This window comes from Prunus dulcis, chromosome 2 (assembly GCF_902201215.1).
Source record: "Prunus dulcis chromosome 2, ALMONDv2, whole genome shotgun sequence".
NCBI lineage: Eukaryota > Viridiplantae > Streptophyta > Magnoliopsida > Rosales > Rosaceae > Prunus > Prunus dulcis.
The window spans coordinates 5,493,696-5,507,966 of NC_047651.1; the positions used below are offsets into that span (position 1 = coordinate 5,493,696).

At 36.8% G+C, this 14,271-nt stretch overlaps 1 protein-coding gene and 1 pseudogene across 2 annotated transcripts; both read left to right on the forward strand.

The window, feature by feature from the left end:
* Nucleotides 1–94: 94 nt before the first annotated feature.
* On the forward strand, nucleotides 95–4,203 carry LOC117619672. 2 transcript variants are annotated; one of them, XM_034349675.1, is made up of 5 exons: nucleotides 95–478; nucleotides 645–812; nucleotides 1,001–1,199; nucleotides 1,842–1,954; nucleotides 4,100–4,203. In XM_034349675.1, the coding sequence occupies exons 1-4, from the start codon at nucleotides 455–457 to the stop codon at nucleotides 1,943–1,945; spliced, it is 495 nt and encodes a 164-aa protein (XP_034205566.1). In that variant the 5' UTR covers nucleotides 95–454; the 3' UTR covers nucleotides 1,946–1,954; nucleotides 4,100–4,203. The 2 variants fall into 2 exon arrangements, with proteins under 2 accessions (XP_034205566.1, XP_034205565.1); XM_034349674.1 differs by lacking the exon at nucleotides 4,100–4,203 and adding an exon at nucleotides 2,415–2,886.
* LOC117619671 lies at nucleotides 2,941–5,784 on the forward strand (annotated as a pseudogene).
* Nucleotides 5,785–14,271: the final 8,487 nt, after the last annotated feature.

Here is a 14,271-nt window from a genome sequence, read left to right on the forward strand (position 1 = left end):
GAGCTCTTCCTCTTGATTGGAGCCACAGCTGCTGTAGTCGGTATACACCCAATATATATATATATATATATATATATATATATATATATCTCTCTCTCTCTCTTTTGTGTTTATCTCAAAAGAAAAATGCTTTATACTCCAGTTTTTCTCTCAATCTTTTTCTGACTTAGGCGTGGGATGGAACCTAAATGTTTGGTACCCATGTGAGAGAGTTGGGCTGTTATAGCTGTAGCATTTTCATTGTCAGCATTGGTTCAGAATTTTTCTTTGCCAAGGTCAAAAATTGGGTTATTTTATTGGAAATATTGACTGAAAAAGTGAACTGGGTTTGATGTTTAATGGTTTGTAAATTGTAAGACCAAAGGATTTGCCTAGAATTGCTAGAACAGCAGGGAGGTTAGCGGGTCGGTCAATCGGGTATGTTCAGTTAGCTAGAGGCCAATTCGATAATGTCATGCAGCAGTCTCAAGCCCACCAGGTACATTTTCTAATTACTTACTTAATGATAGTTTGATAATTATCATTCTATCGTCAATTCTTTGTGAGCTAACATGCATTGTGCACAATCGGGTAATGATTAGAATTTCAATGTCCTTGAACCAAATGATTTATCTGTTCATTTATGTCCCTTGCTTGACCTTTAGGTTCATAAAGAACTTCAAGATGCATTCGCTCAACTAGAGTCGATTCGTTATGAAGTCCGGTGTATATCACTTATGAATCCTGGTCCTATGGCTCGAAGGCTGATGGATAATCCTCAAGACCCGGCTTCTCTGAGTGATTGTAGTATCCTTAGTAGCCATACATTGCAGGCAAGTAATGTTTTGCTTCTCTCCTAACTACCAGTTTATATGTATTCTTAAGGGCCAACAGTTCACTTGAGAAGCCTAAGGAGGAGCTGAAGTCAAGAAATACTGTGGTGAAGGTTTGAATTATACTTTTCTTCATATAAATGGCCCACGTTGCATCATCTTGAATTCCTTATACATATCTTTGACAGGATGATACTTTCAGAACCTCAGACTCACCTAATTTGCATAGCCAAGCAACTGCGTATGCAAAGTTGGCTGAATCTGATGTTGTGAAGACTGGCTCTTTGAAGAGCAGTGCAGAGCAAGAAAACCTTAAAGATGAAAGTGGTCTTTTCATTGTCCTCCCAATTTCAGCTGAAAGCACTGGGATGCTACCAAATCGCAAAGGTTATAATCTTCTGAGTTACGACACTTAATGATGTTATCATTTAGTTTACTTTGTTGTCTCAATTTGGGAACTCTGCTGGGAGCTGCCTGGAATGGACATTTCCTTTTCATTATCTTGAGGAACAACAAATATTTAAATTTTCTCAAGTACACTACTTAATTCTCTGTATTGCTCTCATTATCTTTGATTATAGAGGTCATGAATGTGTGTGCTGCACATATATTATGGTTTTCATATCAATGTTGTCTTTACTAGCCATTTTTTACATGTACCTTTGTACAATTGGTCAACAAAGGTGTCGCTCATGCTCTTAGTCTAGTTGTGTATGATTCCTCTATATAATTGGTTTCTATTGAAGGTAACTGTATCTGGATTGTTGAGGCTTCACTTGGTGGGCTATTGGCTTAAACATGTCATAGGAATACTTTTGAAATAATGTTTGGAAATGCAATCCTTGATTGCATAGTATGAAAACTCTTGTACATTAACTTATTTCTATAAAACCTATGTTCTGGCACACACAAATATTGTTCCAATGTATAACTGAACATGCCACAACTTTTCCAGAGAATTCGCAAATAGTTTTGCTTTTCATCTTAGATATATATGTCCAAATAAATAACCAGTGGTTGTGATGGCAGAGAATGTTAAGGGAACAGACATTGTGTTGGAAGCATTAGTTGAAGCAGAGGTAGCACGTAATGCCAAAGATTTCTTTTCACAGCCTGAAAATCAAATACAGTGAACTGAAAAGGTGACGATACTTTTATTTATTTATTTATAGTCTTCATCACTCTATTTATAATTGGGTATGTTTAGTATTAAATAACAAACACATAAGTGAAGAAGGTTTATGTTAGGGTAACTTTTTGTTTTGTTGATGATAAAATCGAACAAGGTTTATGTTACTAATTGAAGATGTAAAACTACTGGAGATCCTTAAGATCTTTTTTTCTTTTTGCATTGGGACCAATGAGAATTGATACATAGAAAGCAGTTTATTGTGATGGACAAATTTTGTTCACATTTTTAAATGGTTGGTGTATTAATATGTGGGGATGTTTAGGGTGTAGGGGGTAAGGGCAGGAGAATATGTGTGAGACAATTTGTTTTTGGCTATGCATATCAACACATGCTAGTTTTACAATGCTAGCTCAATTGCTGGCATTATTTGCTGGTGAAAATGCAACATGATTGGCTTCAATTTCCTTTAGGTGGTGTTTGATTCAAAGGGATTAACTGCCATGGGATGCAATCATTGCTATTGAAAGCTCCATTACAATGTTCGTTTTGGCCATATGACTCTTGAAAGCCCATTCCTATTAATTGTTGGTGGACCATTTCCAAAATAAAATGGGTGGAAGGGCCGTTCGAACATGACGCCCATTGGATGCCAACACCTCAAGCTCTAGGAGTTCCCTTCCATGGTTTTCACTTCTCGGTCTCTCACCTCAAGCTCAACCAGTTCACTTTCATGGGTTCCCATTTGTATTTTGAAGACCTGATCAACATGATTCTTTCACCAACAGAATGTGAAACCAATCTACAGAATGATATTAGTTTCTAGATTTTAGTCTATAATTCTTGTTCTATTGCATATAAGTCTTTCATCAAGCATATATATATCATCCCTGTAAAGAACACCAATATCATATTGAGTTATTAATGCAATCTACAAATTTGCCATTCGTTTGTAGAAATAATGAAGGTATTATAAACTTTAATGTGATATGATTTGTCACATTTTATGGTGTGATCTTTTTCTGAATGCCTTTTATCTTATTCCTTGGATTTTTTTAGAGGTAAAAATGTCCAAGTTCACTTGCTTTTCCTGTCAAGATTTAGAAGTAAAATGTCCACCCACGTTGTCCATACCTCTCTAACCTATCCTCCCAGTTTCCATTGAATTGAGAAAACAAGACGTGAGTTTAATAAGAATGGTGCTCAAGGGGGACTAATTGAAATTAGTAACTATGCATCTGCCAGTCTATTGAAGTCATGGTTATTCAAAGATCTACAACATCTTCTATCATTTTATTAGTTCACAATTTTATCAATTCCACATTCAAATTCGTTTGTGTTCTACGAAGTAGAAGTATGGTTTGACCACATCTCTTTTTGACTGGAACCCCTTTTTAGTTCCATTTTCTAAACTAAGTTGTGTTGAGTTGTTCAAGCGTGAAAAGGTTGTCATTGATGAGTGTAGGGAGATTCTCCAATAAGTATTTAAGTATTAGTTACATCTTGGCTGTTGGATTGCATCTACGAGACTACCAACATATTTCATGAAGGCAATCCAATGGCCAAGATTAGAAGTATGTAATCAATCCTTAACATAAAATACTTATTGGAGAATCTCCCGATGAGTATATTTTCATATCTTTAAGCATCAAGTGACGATGGACTAGTTATAAAAGTTTGAATTACTCTTTGTTATTTATCAACAATTTCAGATGATGGTTTGTGTAAATCTTCTTACTGATTTTAACTGAAAAATATTTCATCTTGATTTTTCTTTGTTTGACTCTCAGTTATTATCTTTATCATATGTCTAACCTTTGCACTGGATATAGGAGAAATTTGTATGTTATGCATCTAGAGTCCAGATCTTTTAAATTTTGAATCTTGAATTAAGCAGGTGTGTTTGGAGATTTGTGAACCACCATTTGATTAACATGAGCACTAGGTTCTTTTGTATCTATTTAAGTGCATATATCATATCTAAATTAGTCAAATTATACAAACTTTAGCATAAATTTCTTGTAGGCTGTAGCCGTGTTACTTTCCTTATATGCTTGACTGTCAGTGTTATTCTTTTTTGTACTGGCATGCATCATGATTCTCTTATTTTGAGAAATGCATGTCATTCCTTAACCTCCTTTATCATGTCATTTACAAGGTTGGGGAACTCAAGAAACTAGTTGAAGAAGGTAAGGTAAAGTACATTGGCCTATCCGAGGCTTCTGCTTCCACAATAAGAAGAGCACACGCTGTTCATCCAATAACAGCTGTGCAGTTGGAGTGGTCATTGTGGTCAAGAGATGTGGAGGAAGATATAATTCCTACTTGCCGGTGAGTCTTAATGGAATTAACTGATTTGTTTATAAAGTAGGTAAAATTTCATGCTAATCTCATTTTTTCGATTTTCGCAGGGAACTTGGCATCGGCATTGTTGTATACAGTCCTCTAGGAAGAGGATTCTTTTCATCAGGAGCTAAGTTCTTTGAAAATCTTCCTAATGATGATTTCCGAAAGGTGTGTTGATATGCCACATAGATATTTTCAGGTGCACAAATGTATGCACATTAGAGAAAATTAGTAGCATTGTGAATGTCATTGCATCTCCTAGAAGGTTCTCAAATTAGTAATTGATCTCACAAGTTTTAGTAATTGATCTCCCAAGTTTTAGTAATCTCTCCTTGCAGGCTAGAACCCTCTTGTTGAGTTCACACATAATTTTTTTTAGAATTGCTGTATCCAAGTATCCCTGATTTATCCAGATAGTCCCAAGGCTTAAATATTCTTAATATAATCCTGTTCTAAGGTAAAAAATTCTCAGAGTTGAATTAGGCCAAATCAGAATGGTTTCTTTTAATATTATTTATTTATTTGTTTTTGGAATTCACTTCCCACCCTTGTTATAATTTGAAGAAACAAACATGCAAGCCAGCTTGCCCATCAGCTTCTCCTTACTTCATAGAAAGTAACTGTATTTTTGTGTTCACACCCCAGTTAGACTAATTATCTAGTAATTTACAGTGCACTGTCTGACAGTGTTACTCGAGTTGATAAAAGAAAAACGAAGGAATAACATGTTATGATCATTATCATTATGAACCTGCCTTAGTTGACTTCTTCACTGCAATCCTCAAATATTTTGTAATGCCATGAAAAGAATGGATTTCTGCACAACATATGGAGTCTATTGTAGGGTTACAAAGTTATGTTGACTTCTTATCAGGGCCTTTGAATTGTGCCTCCTCTTTATCATATCATTTTGATAGAGTCATTTTAACCTTGATTACTTTGTTGGTTGCAGTATCTACCTAGGTTCCAAGCCGAAAACCTAGAGCATAATAAAACAATATTCGAGTGGGTTCGTGATCTTGCAGCAAGGAAGGGGTGTACCCCATCTCAGCTAGCACTGTTCTGGGTTCATCATCAAGGAAACGATGTGTGTCTGATACCTGGAACCACCAAGATTGAGAATTTTAACCAGAACATTGGCGCTCTCTGTGAAACTGACACCAGAAGAACTGGCTGAGCTTGAAACTTTTGCTTCTGCCGATGCCATTAAAGGTGGCAGATATCAGAATGACTTCAGTACTTGGAAGAACTCTTAAACTCCTCCAGTGTCTTCATGGAAAGCCACATGAGCATGTGCCTTTTGTCATGCCATAATGCTTCTTTGTACTTCGTGAGCTTTGTAAATTTCCTTACCGTTATGAGAATAAGTAGTTCATGTGAAATGGTATGTAATGATTGACTTTGAGACGTTCATCATTTTGTAAGCAGTTTTCATCATGTTGGATGAGTAACCAAAAGTATGAAATAATCTGCGGTCAAACGAAGTTTTTCATTTTATTTCTTTGACTTAATTATCTTTGTTACTAGCAATTTTTAAGAGATCAAACTCTTCCACTCTCTCCTTACCTCCAAGACCTCCTTCATCCCCTTTTTCATATCCTTAAGATCCAACAACCTGTCTTTTGGAACTAACTGAACATCATTTCCCTTGGCAGAAATAACATTTCTATTAGAAGCTGCAACAGTTCCTTTAGAACCATAACATTTCCTTTAGAACCCTCAACATTTTCGTTTTTTTTCTTTTTCTATTTTGATAATACAATATCGATACTATTCTAATGTATGAGGGGGGATCGGACGTGGTGAAAAAGAAAAAGGTGCCCTGCTTTACGCAATTAACCTAACTCTATGGTTACAATTTTGGGTCAACTTGATTGAATAGGTCAACCCGATCATAAGAGGGTTGGCCTGGTAATGAGTGGGTATTGGGTTCCAAAAATCATAAACCGCTATATACGAGTTGGAACCAAAACTTAAAAGGTGAATAGGGTCTCATCCCAAATAACGCGAGATATGTAAAAAGCAGGTCTGATTATGCCTATTCCTAATCCTAAATGGAATGTAACGACGTAGGGATGCATATGTAAACATAGTACCTATTTAGATATGTTCGAATGACCCCTTCTCATAATTAGAATGTATAGAAATAGCAGAAGCTTGGGATAGTATTTTACTTGCTCAAGTACTAAGAGGTTTTTTGTTAGTAACCCAATCAATTCTTCGAAAATATATTATATTACCTTCATTGATAATAGCTAAAAATATAGTATGTATACTATTATTTCAATTTCCTAATTTTGGGTTAACCTAATCAAACGGCCCAACTTGATCACAAAAGAGTTTTGGGTTGGCCTAATAATAAGCAGCTCCCAAGAAATCATAAGCCTCTATGTATGAGTTGGATGACGGATTAGGACCTAAACCAACCCAACCTGTGCCGACATCTGCCCATCATCTTCACCCAACTAAATGCCAAGTCATAATGCGGTAATTAACCCAAGAAGGAGAATAACTAGAAGAACCCAACCGCTCAGTGCCCCTACGTTCAAAAAAATATTATAAGAAGTATAAAGAACATGAAAATAATAAATTAATTACTTACAAGTTGTAACATGTTCTATTTCCTTGTATAATTCAATCTCATCATCTATGGGTTCCTTGTAAAATGTATACATTCAACCGCCCTAAGCCAATCAGAAGTACACACTAATGCCTCTACCATTTTAGGATGCAATGAGCTTCTAAAAGGATCCACAATCCTCTTGCTTATGCTAAAAGCATTTTTACTAGCAATCGTACAACTTGGAATTGCAAAGATATCATTGGCAACTTGTGAAAGAATTGGAAATTTTGTTTGGTTCCCTTTCCACCAATTCAAGATACTTATCCACATCATTGGATATCTCAACGAATTGCTCATCCTTCCTTCTTTGCATAAGTTGTTGCATTAGTTGAAATGTGACATTAACATCCTCACCAATTTGTGCAACCTCATCCTCATCAATTTGGCTAGCAACACCACCCCCAACCCTTTTATACTTATTATACAAATCATTTAAACACTTTACAGCCTCATTATCAATCTCATCTTACTTTCTAGCATTCGCTCCAAGATTGCCAAAGCTTATTTGAAGCATTTGAAGCTTCATCCTTGGGGCTAGCACATTGTCCAAAAATATAAGCTTATTCACAACCTCAAAGATCCCCCAATATTTGTCAAATTTCGACTTCATTGAAGATTCTACCTGTTGCATAGTAGGATTTCTAGGATCATTCATTTTCTTTTCTATTTGAACTTGTAGCCCAACCAATTCTAAGAAAATTATTGTGGATGTACAAGTTTTGGTTGCATTAAACTTCAATCTAGCATCATAAAACTTTTTGAGAAAATGCATCAAAGTTAATGCCTTCTCCCAATCATCATCTTTTGGAGGTCCCACTCTCTTAACCATCACTTTTTTTAACCTTCTCTTCCTCTAGAAAGTAACCTTGAAACCAAGGTCGGCCCTGACATTTTGGTGGTCCATGGCCAAAAATTAAATGAGGCCCTTAGTATACATGTTTTGTGTGTGTGTGTGTGTGTGAATTTGCTCATGCCTTTTGCTTAAGGGGCAAAGCCTCACAAAAATAACTAAGCTTGCTTAAATAAAATAATTTCATTCAACTAACAAAAAAAAACCAAAAGTATATGATCCATAGACAACAAAAATCATATTAGGTTCATAGAGCTTCTAAAATTCCAACAAAACAAAAAAAAAAAAAATTCTCAAGTGGCTTCATTGTACACAAAAAGCTGCTTTAACTTCCATCCATCATCTACAAATCAAAAAAAAAAAAAGCAGTAACATTAAAAATACAAACAATCACAGAAAAATTCTTGATCTTCTAGCATTTTGGGAATCAAAATCATCAGTAACTTCTTCAAAATCAATATTTTCCAACATATTCTTTTCAATGAAGTAGATTGCCAATCCATTTAACCTTTCTGCAGATGCCACAGTTACTGATAGAGTCAATATAATTCTATAAGCAATTGACACACTTGGATAACAATCCACAACTTTTACAAACTTGAGAACTTCAATGGTTGTCTTTATCTTTCGGTAAATACATTGGTAACACTTTCAAATTAGAAAACAAATCATCAGCATTAATATCAGATTCGATACCATGTGTTAAAGCAGCTTCAAGATTTGTACAACATTCACGCAATCTCCTATAATTCATTTGAAAAAAAAAAATTTCTTAGGATCAAACAAAATACCAAAAATTGACATCAAATATTACTAATTGTTCAAATCTACTCCTCAAAGAAGAAGTTGCAGCATCAACTACAACAAGAAAATAACTACCCCAAAAAGATTCTTCAGCAGATTAAAATGTCTCTTCATGGTCATTTTCATCAAATTGTTTTTTTCCTACTACTTTGATGTTTTTCAGGAAATATAAGGTTAATTTCCATCTTTGGCCCCTTACATTATTAATATCTAGTGCAAGACACTTTAATACAACTTGTAACTCATTAAAAAGCCCACATCCAGATGTATCATCCACTTTCAAGAACTCTAAAAAATACTCTTCTACCTTTATGGGAGCATTTGACACATCTATACATCGAATTATTAACGTCATTTGCTCATGGTGACTTACATTCGGAGTACAATCAAGTATTTTGAAAAATAATCTTCTATCTTTTTCAGTTATAGCACTTCTAACCAACTCATTTTGAATTTTATGACTAAGATAGTGATAATGAATCTCATTATTTTGAATACGTTTAAAATGCTCTTGCAATACCAAATCAAATTCTACAATTAATTCAAGCCAACACCAAAAATTTACCATTGTTATCTTGGTAAATATTCTCATCCTCTCCACAAAAAGCTAAAGTTCTTTTAGCAAGGCATCTCACAACATAACTTATTCTTACTAAAACCAATTTTCAATGTTCCTTCTATTTTTTAATTTGCACCTGTAGCTCTTTATCAATTGTTTCATTCCTTTTCAATTTAATTTGCAAGTAAATCCAAGTTCTCATGTTATCAATATGCTCAATACTAGTTTCATGTTGTTTAAGCCTCTCATTTAAATGTTTCTAGTCATTAAGCCCTTCATTTGCCAACAAACTTCTAGTTTTCACATATTTAAACAACTTACAACAAAAACAATATACTTTGTCTACATATTTTGAGTACACTAGCCATTTTCTATCTCAACCCTCCCCATTTGATAACTTTCTTGTATAATAAGAATATGAAAAATGCCTAGAGAGCCCATTCACAGGAAACTTGATATTACTTTCTCTTACAGGACCCTTTTCTACTAAAATATCATCAATGTTATCCCAAATTCTTGGATCATAGATATTCAAAGAATGACTTATTTGTTAAGTTTCATTTTCATTCTCAAATTGATCACCAACCTCTCATTCAGTTCATTTGTAACATTCTCATTTCTCAATGAGGGTATCAATCTCTTCATTTTCTATAATTTTATTCTTCTTGAGTAATTGGTTGTTGTAATTCATTAACTACTCATTAGATGGATCGTTAATTGAAGAACTAGTTTTCAAAAACTTATCAAGAGCTCCTTTTTGAGTTTGAATCATTTGTTCTATTTTTCACATTTTATTTCTTTTTTTACTTCTAGATTCATGTTTCCTAACCATTTTTTACTACAAATCTTAAATCTAGAAAGTCACAGACAACAAATGAACAAAAAAATACACCATTGTGACCAAATCAAACACAACCAATGAAGATGAACAAAAGTAATTTGACAAAAAAACACTAAATTTAAACAACAACAAAAAAGCAATACAACCTAGTTTGTACTTAAGTTGTATTAAATAGCTTCAATCTTGTAGAGCTTTAACTTCAATTAATCTATACTACACATCTATATAAATTATAATTTGATACATCATACATGCAATTCAATATAAAATACCAGGTAACATAGCAGAAATGGTCTACTTGCACTAAAACTGCATTTTAGGTGCCAATTTCTTTGATTGGGCTAATTTTTGGACATGTTATAGTAGAGATGAAGAGGAACAAGTTTGATGAAGGGAGAATTTTGACTTGAGCTCAAGAAGTTGATGCTTTGGACCTGTGAACAGGTCTAATAGGTTTGATAGCTGAGATGTGTTTGGGATAGAATTCTTTGAGAAATCATGAGTTTTGAAAGGAGCAGCTGTGGGAAATCATGAGAAGGCATGCATGGGAGACAGATGAGGATCGCATGTGCAGACAAATATTCCATCCAACAAGCCACTCACCCACTCCATGATTTTTTTTTAGGACATTTCCTATTTAAAGGGGCGATAGCATATTAAACTCACACACACAAAACGTGGCCAAGTTCACTAATTTAATCAAGTGGGTCTCTCTTTTGGCTGATATTCTCGGCCAAGTTCACTAATTTAATGAACAAGTAGGTCTGTCTCTTGGATTCCCTTGTTGTTTTTAAATTTAATGGGACTTGTTTTCTTAATTATTTTATTACAATTTGGTGTGATGCTATATTACTATTTAATAAATAAAAAATTTGAGGCCCCAAAAATCGGAGGCCAATGGCCGTCACCCTTGGCGCTCAGGCCCAAGGACGGCCCTGCTTGAAACACTTCACAACTATAGGCCATCCTATGAAAGACTTATCTATACTTGAATTGAAAGGACCCGCCCCGAATTTTCCCAAAATCCGAGACGAATCCTTTGGAATTCCTGACATCACCCCGATGCCGGGCCCACTTACTAAAGACCGAGACTTTCTGCCGAAATTTCGGCAGAGTCTCCCCTATAAATGGGACATTTCCCAAAATTTATACCTGCATAAAAACACAATTTATATTCCCAACTGGCAGCATGCACAATATCAATTCATGCAATTCACACAAATGGCCTTCGGCCTTTCAACATTTCAACAAACTATCAGACACACTAACAAAACAATTCATGCCTCAAATAACGACTATGACTAACATTAGTCTGTGGCTGCACCTAATAACCTTAGGCTGCCTACGTACCCTCCTAGAGGGATCAAGCCACACGTAGTTCTCTTGTAAAACCTAATTCCACACTTAGGCGATACCTCATTTCATTTCTCCGTATTTCACATAATTTCCCCATACGCCGGTACAACCAACGCCACGTATGGGGTCTGTCAACACGCCGGATAACCTACACCACGTGAGACTGCACGTCATATCACATATCTCCCCATACGCCGGTACAACCAACGCCACGTATGGGGCCTGTCGACACGCCGGATAACCTACGCCACGTGCGACCTCAACACAATATCTCACAATCTCCCCATACGCCGGTACAACCAACGCCACGTATGGGGCCTGTCTCAACGCCGGATAACCTACGCCACATGAGACCTAAACATCATATCACAAATCTCCCCATACGCCGGTACAACCAACGCCACGTATGGGTCTGTCCACACGCCGGATAACCTACGCCACGTGGGACCTAACTTTCACTTGGTGGTACTCGTAGTGAGTCCAAAATCCGGGGAGGTACTTAAGGTAGTGCGTATAGCACTCCAAACTGACATTCTAGACTCTATTGTACCCTTGTACAACCATATAATTATGTTTTAATTCTAATATCGCGTAAATCCCAACAATAGTCTAGCACCCGATAATCCCCCTGGGAAGGTGAGATTACTCCGGGAGACTCACGGTCAACCAAGGGTCAAACTACCCTAACCCTGGTCAAACGGGCCCACGGGGACCACGACCTCCAAACTCCGATCCGAAAGTTCCTATGGGTTCTATAAGGTATAGGACACTCGTCCTGCAAGTTTGGTTCAGATCGGACGGTCGGATCGCTCACGATCGCACGATCTAACGGTTAATACAAAATATAAACTTTAAATTATTAAATCGGAACATCCGGGGTTCCGATTCACAATCCGTGAATTCCTCCACGATCCTAGAAATACCTAAATTGACATATATTATATTCGAGACCATCCAACGGTCCCAACCTATCGAACCCGGATAACGCGCAATAGGCGATATCCGTTCGATAGTCAAACGATGTCCGAATTGAGATCCGCGAAAGCCTACGCACTCGTGACAACCAGGAGATCATATTGGGACAATAATACCCCTATGCTACAGTGCCCACGCGCTGCCACACGCGCGGGCAGCGTATGGGTGTCCAAAGCGATAAAGCTTCGTCGAAAAATCTCAACATCTCGGGCCAAGACTTCTACCCTAGGTATAACACCCTATTTGGAGTCACTTTTGTTCTTGGGCCTACCCCAAAAAGTGACCGGAAGTGGCCGAAAACAAACTCCCAAAATCGGCAGAATTTCAAATCGAAGATCAACTATCCTAGGCTCAAAATTAACGAAATCCTATCCAACCATCAGCTAGAGCATGGAAAATAGGTGGAAAACCATACCTTACTCGTCAAATTTAGAGAAGAAATGAGAGAGAACGAGCTCCTTGAAATTTGGGTTAAAACCGGTCGGATTTTCGCATTTTCCGGCGAGCGCAGGTGGTTCCAGTGGCGGAGATTGGTCGGGATGGATAGAGGAAGATGGCACGGTTCTTTTGGGACCGGTGCCACCCCCAACGGTGGCCGGATGCGACGGTGGTGGCCCAAAAACCACCGCTGTGAACAGTAACAGGGGGGCTGTTCTGCGCGCTGGGGGAGAGAGAGAGAGAGAGAGAGAGAGAGAGAGAGAGAGAGAATCTGATTTTTATAAAAAATCCCATTTCGAAATATTTACGGTTGTGCCACTGGGTTTCTTTTGACCATATCTCTCTCGTTACAACTCCGATTTGAGCCCACTACGTGTCTATGAACTCGTCTCAGTGCGACCTATCCAAAAATACAATTCACGGTCCCAAACTCTCTCTGGTTAAAAATATGACTAAAATATCCTTAAATAATTAAATAATTAAATAAGGGCTAAATTTGGGGAAATTTGGGGTCGGGGTGTTACATGAATGCCCCTTCAAGCATTTTTTAGGTTACATTTCCACTTTGTAGGCATATCAATTGGTACATTTGCCATCTTGTTCATACTACGTGCAATGGCAAACTCTCTAAACTTCTTCAACATCGCCGGAGAAGAGTGAATAAACTTCACACAATTTCTTTGTACCCTTAATTGAGGCACTAAGCTTCTTCAACCCATCCTTAACAATTAAGTTAAGAATATGACAAGAACACTTCAAGTGCAAGTACTTCCCATATAACATTAAGGTATTCCTTGCATTTAAGCTTTGTGCCATGTATTCAACTGCCCCATCATTGGCAAAAGCATTATCAACGGTAATTGTGAACACCTTGTGTATACCCCTATCCGTTAAATATGCATATAGGGTTTTCCCTACGTTAATGCCCTTGTGACTAGTGATCTTTGTGAAGCTAATGATTCTTTTGTACAAGTTCCAATCACTATCCATGAAGTGGATCGTCACAACCATGTAATTTATTTTTGCATTGATGTCCAAGTACTAGTTATGATACTAACTCTTTGCTCACCAATCACACTCATTATCTTTACCTTTTCAATAATGTATAACTCCATACCCCCTCGGCAACCTTCTTCCTACTTAGTACATTCAATCGAGGTTGCACCTCATACATCATTTCCTTATAACCTGAGCCCTTAAAGAATCTAAAAGGATGTTCATCCTTAATGATGAACCTCACAATCTTTAACTCACCCTTTTTCTGATTGAATGTGCGAGGGACCAATCCACTTCCCATTATATCTGAAGTCAAGGTAGTTGATTTGCATCATCTTCTTAATAGAGAGGAGATGCCTCTCTATGTGAGTTTTTAAACCCGTTGTCCCTTTTTTTCCTTGGGTCCACCGACATCTTCATCTTGCAATAATTGCAAACCCCTATAATCTTCTCTACCTCATTACCATCCTTTTTTATTTGTTTTGGGCAATGTAACAACACAATCGATTTTGGGGCTTTCCTCCTATCTCCCACAATAATTG

Bases quoted from the DNA above. Each gene is read 5' to 3' on its own strand.
- LOC117619672 (XM_034349675.1), top strand. From the start codon at position 455: ATGCAGCAGTCTCAAGCCCACCAG. The intron at 479-644 runs GTACATTTTCTA...CTTGACCTTTAG, and splicing joins AGCAGTCTCAAGCCCACCAG to GTTCATAAAGAACTTCAAGA. The intron at 813-1,000 runs GCAAGTAATGTT...TATCTTTGACAG, and splicing joins TTAGTAGCCATACATTGCAG to GATGATACTTTCAGAACCTC.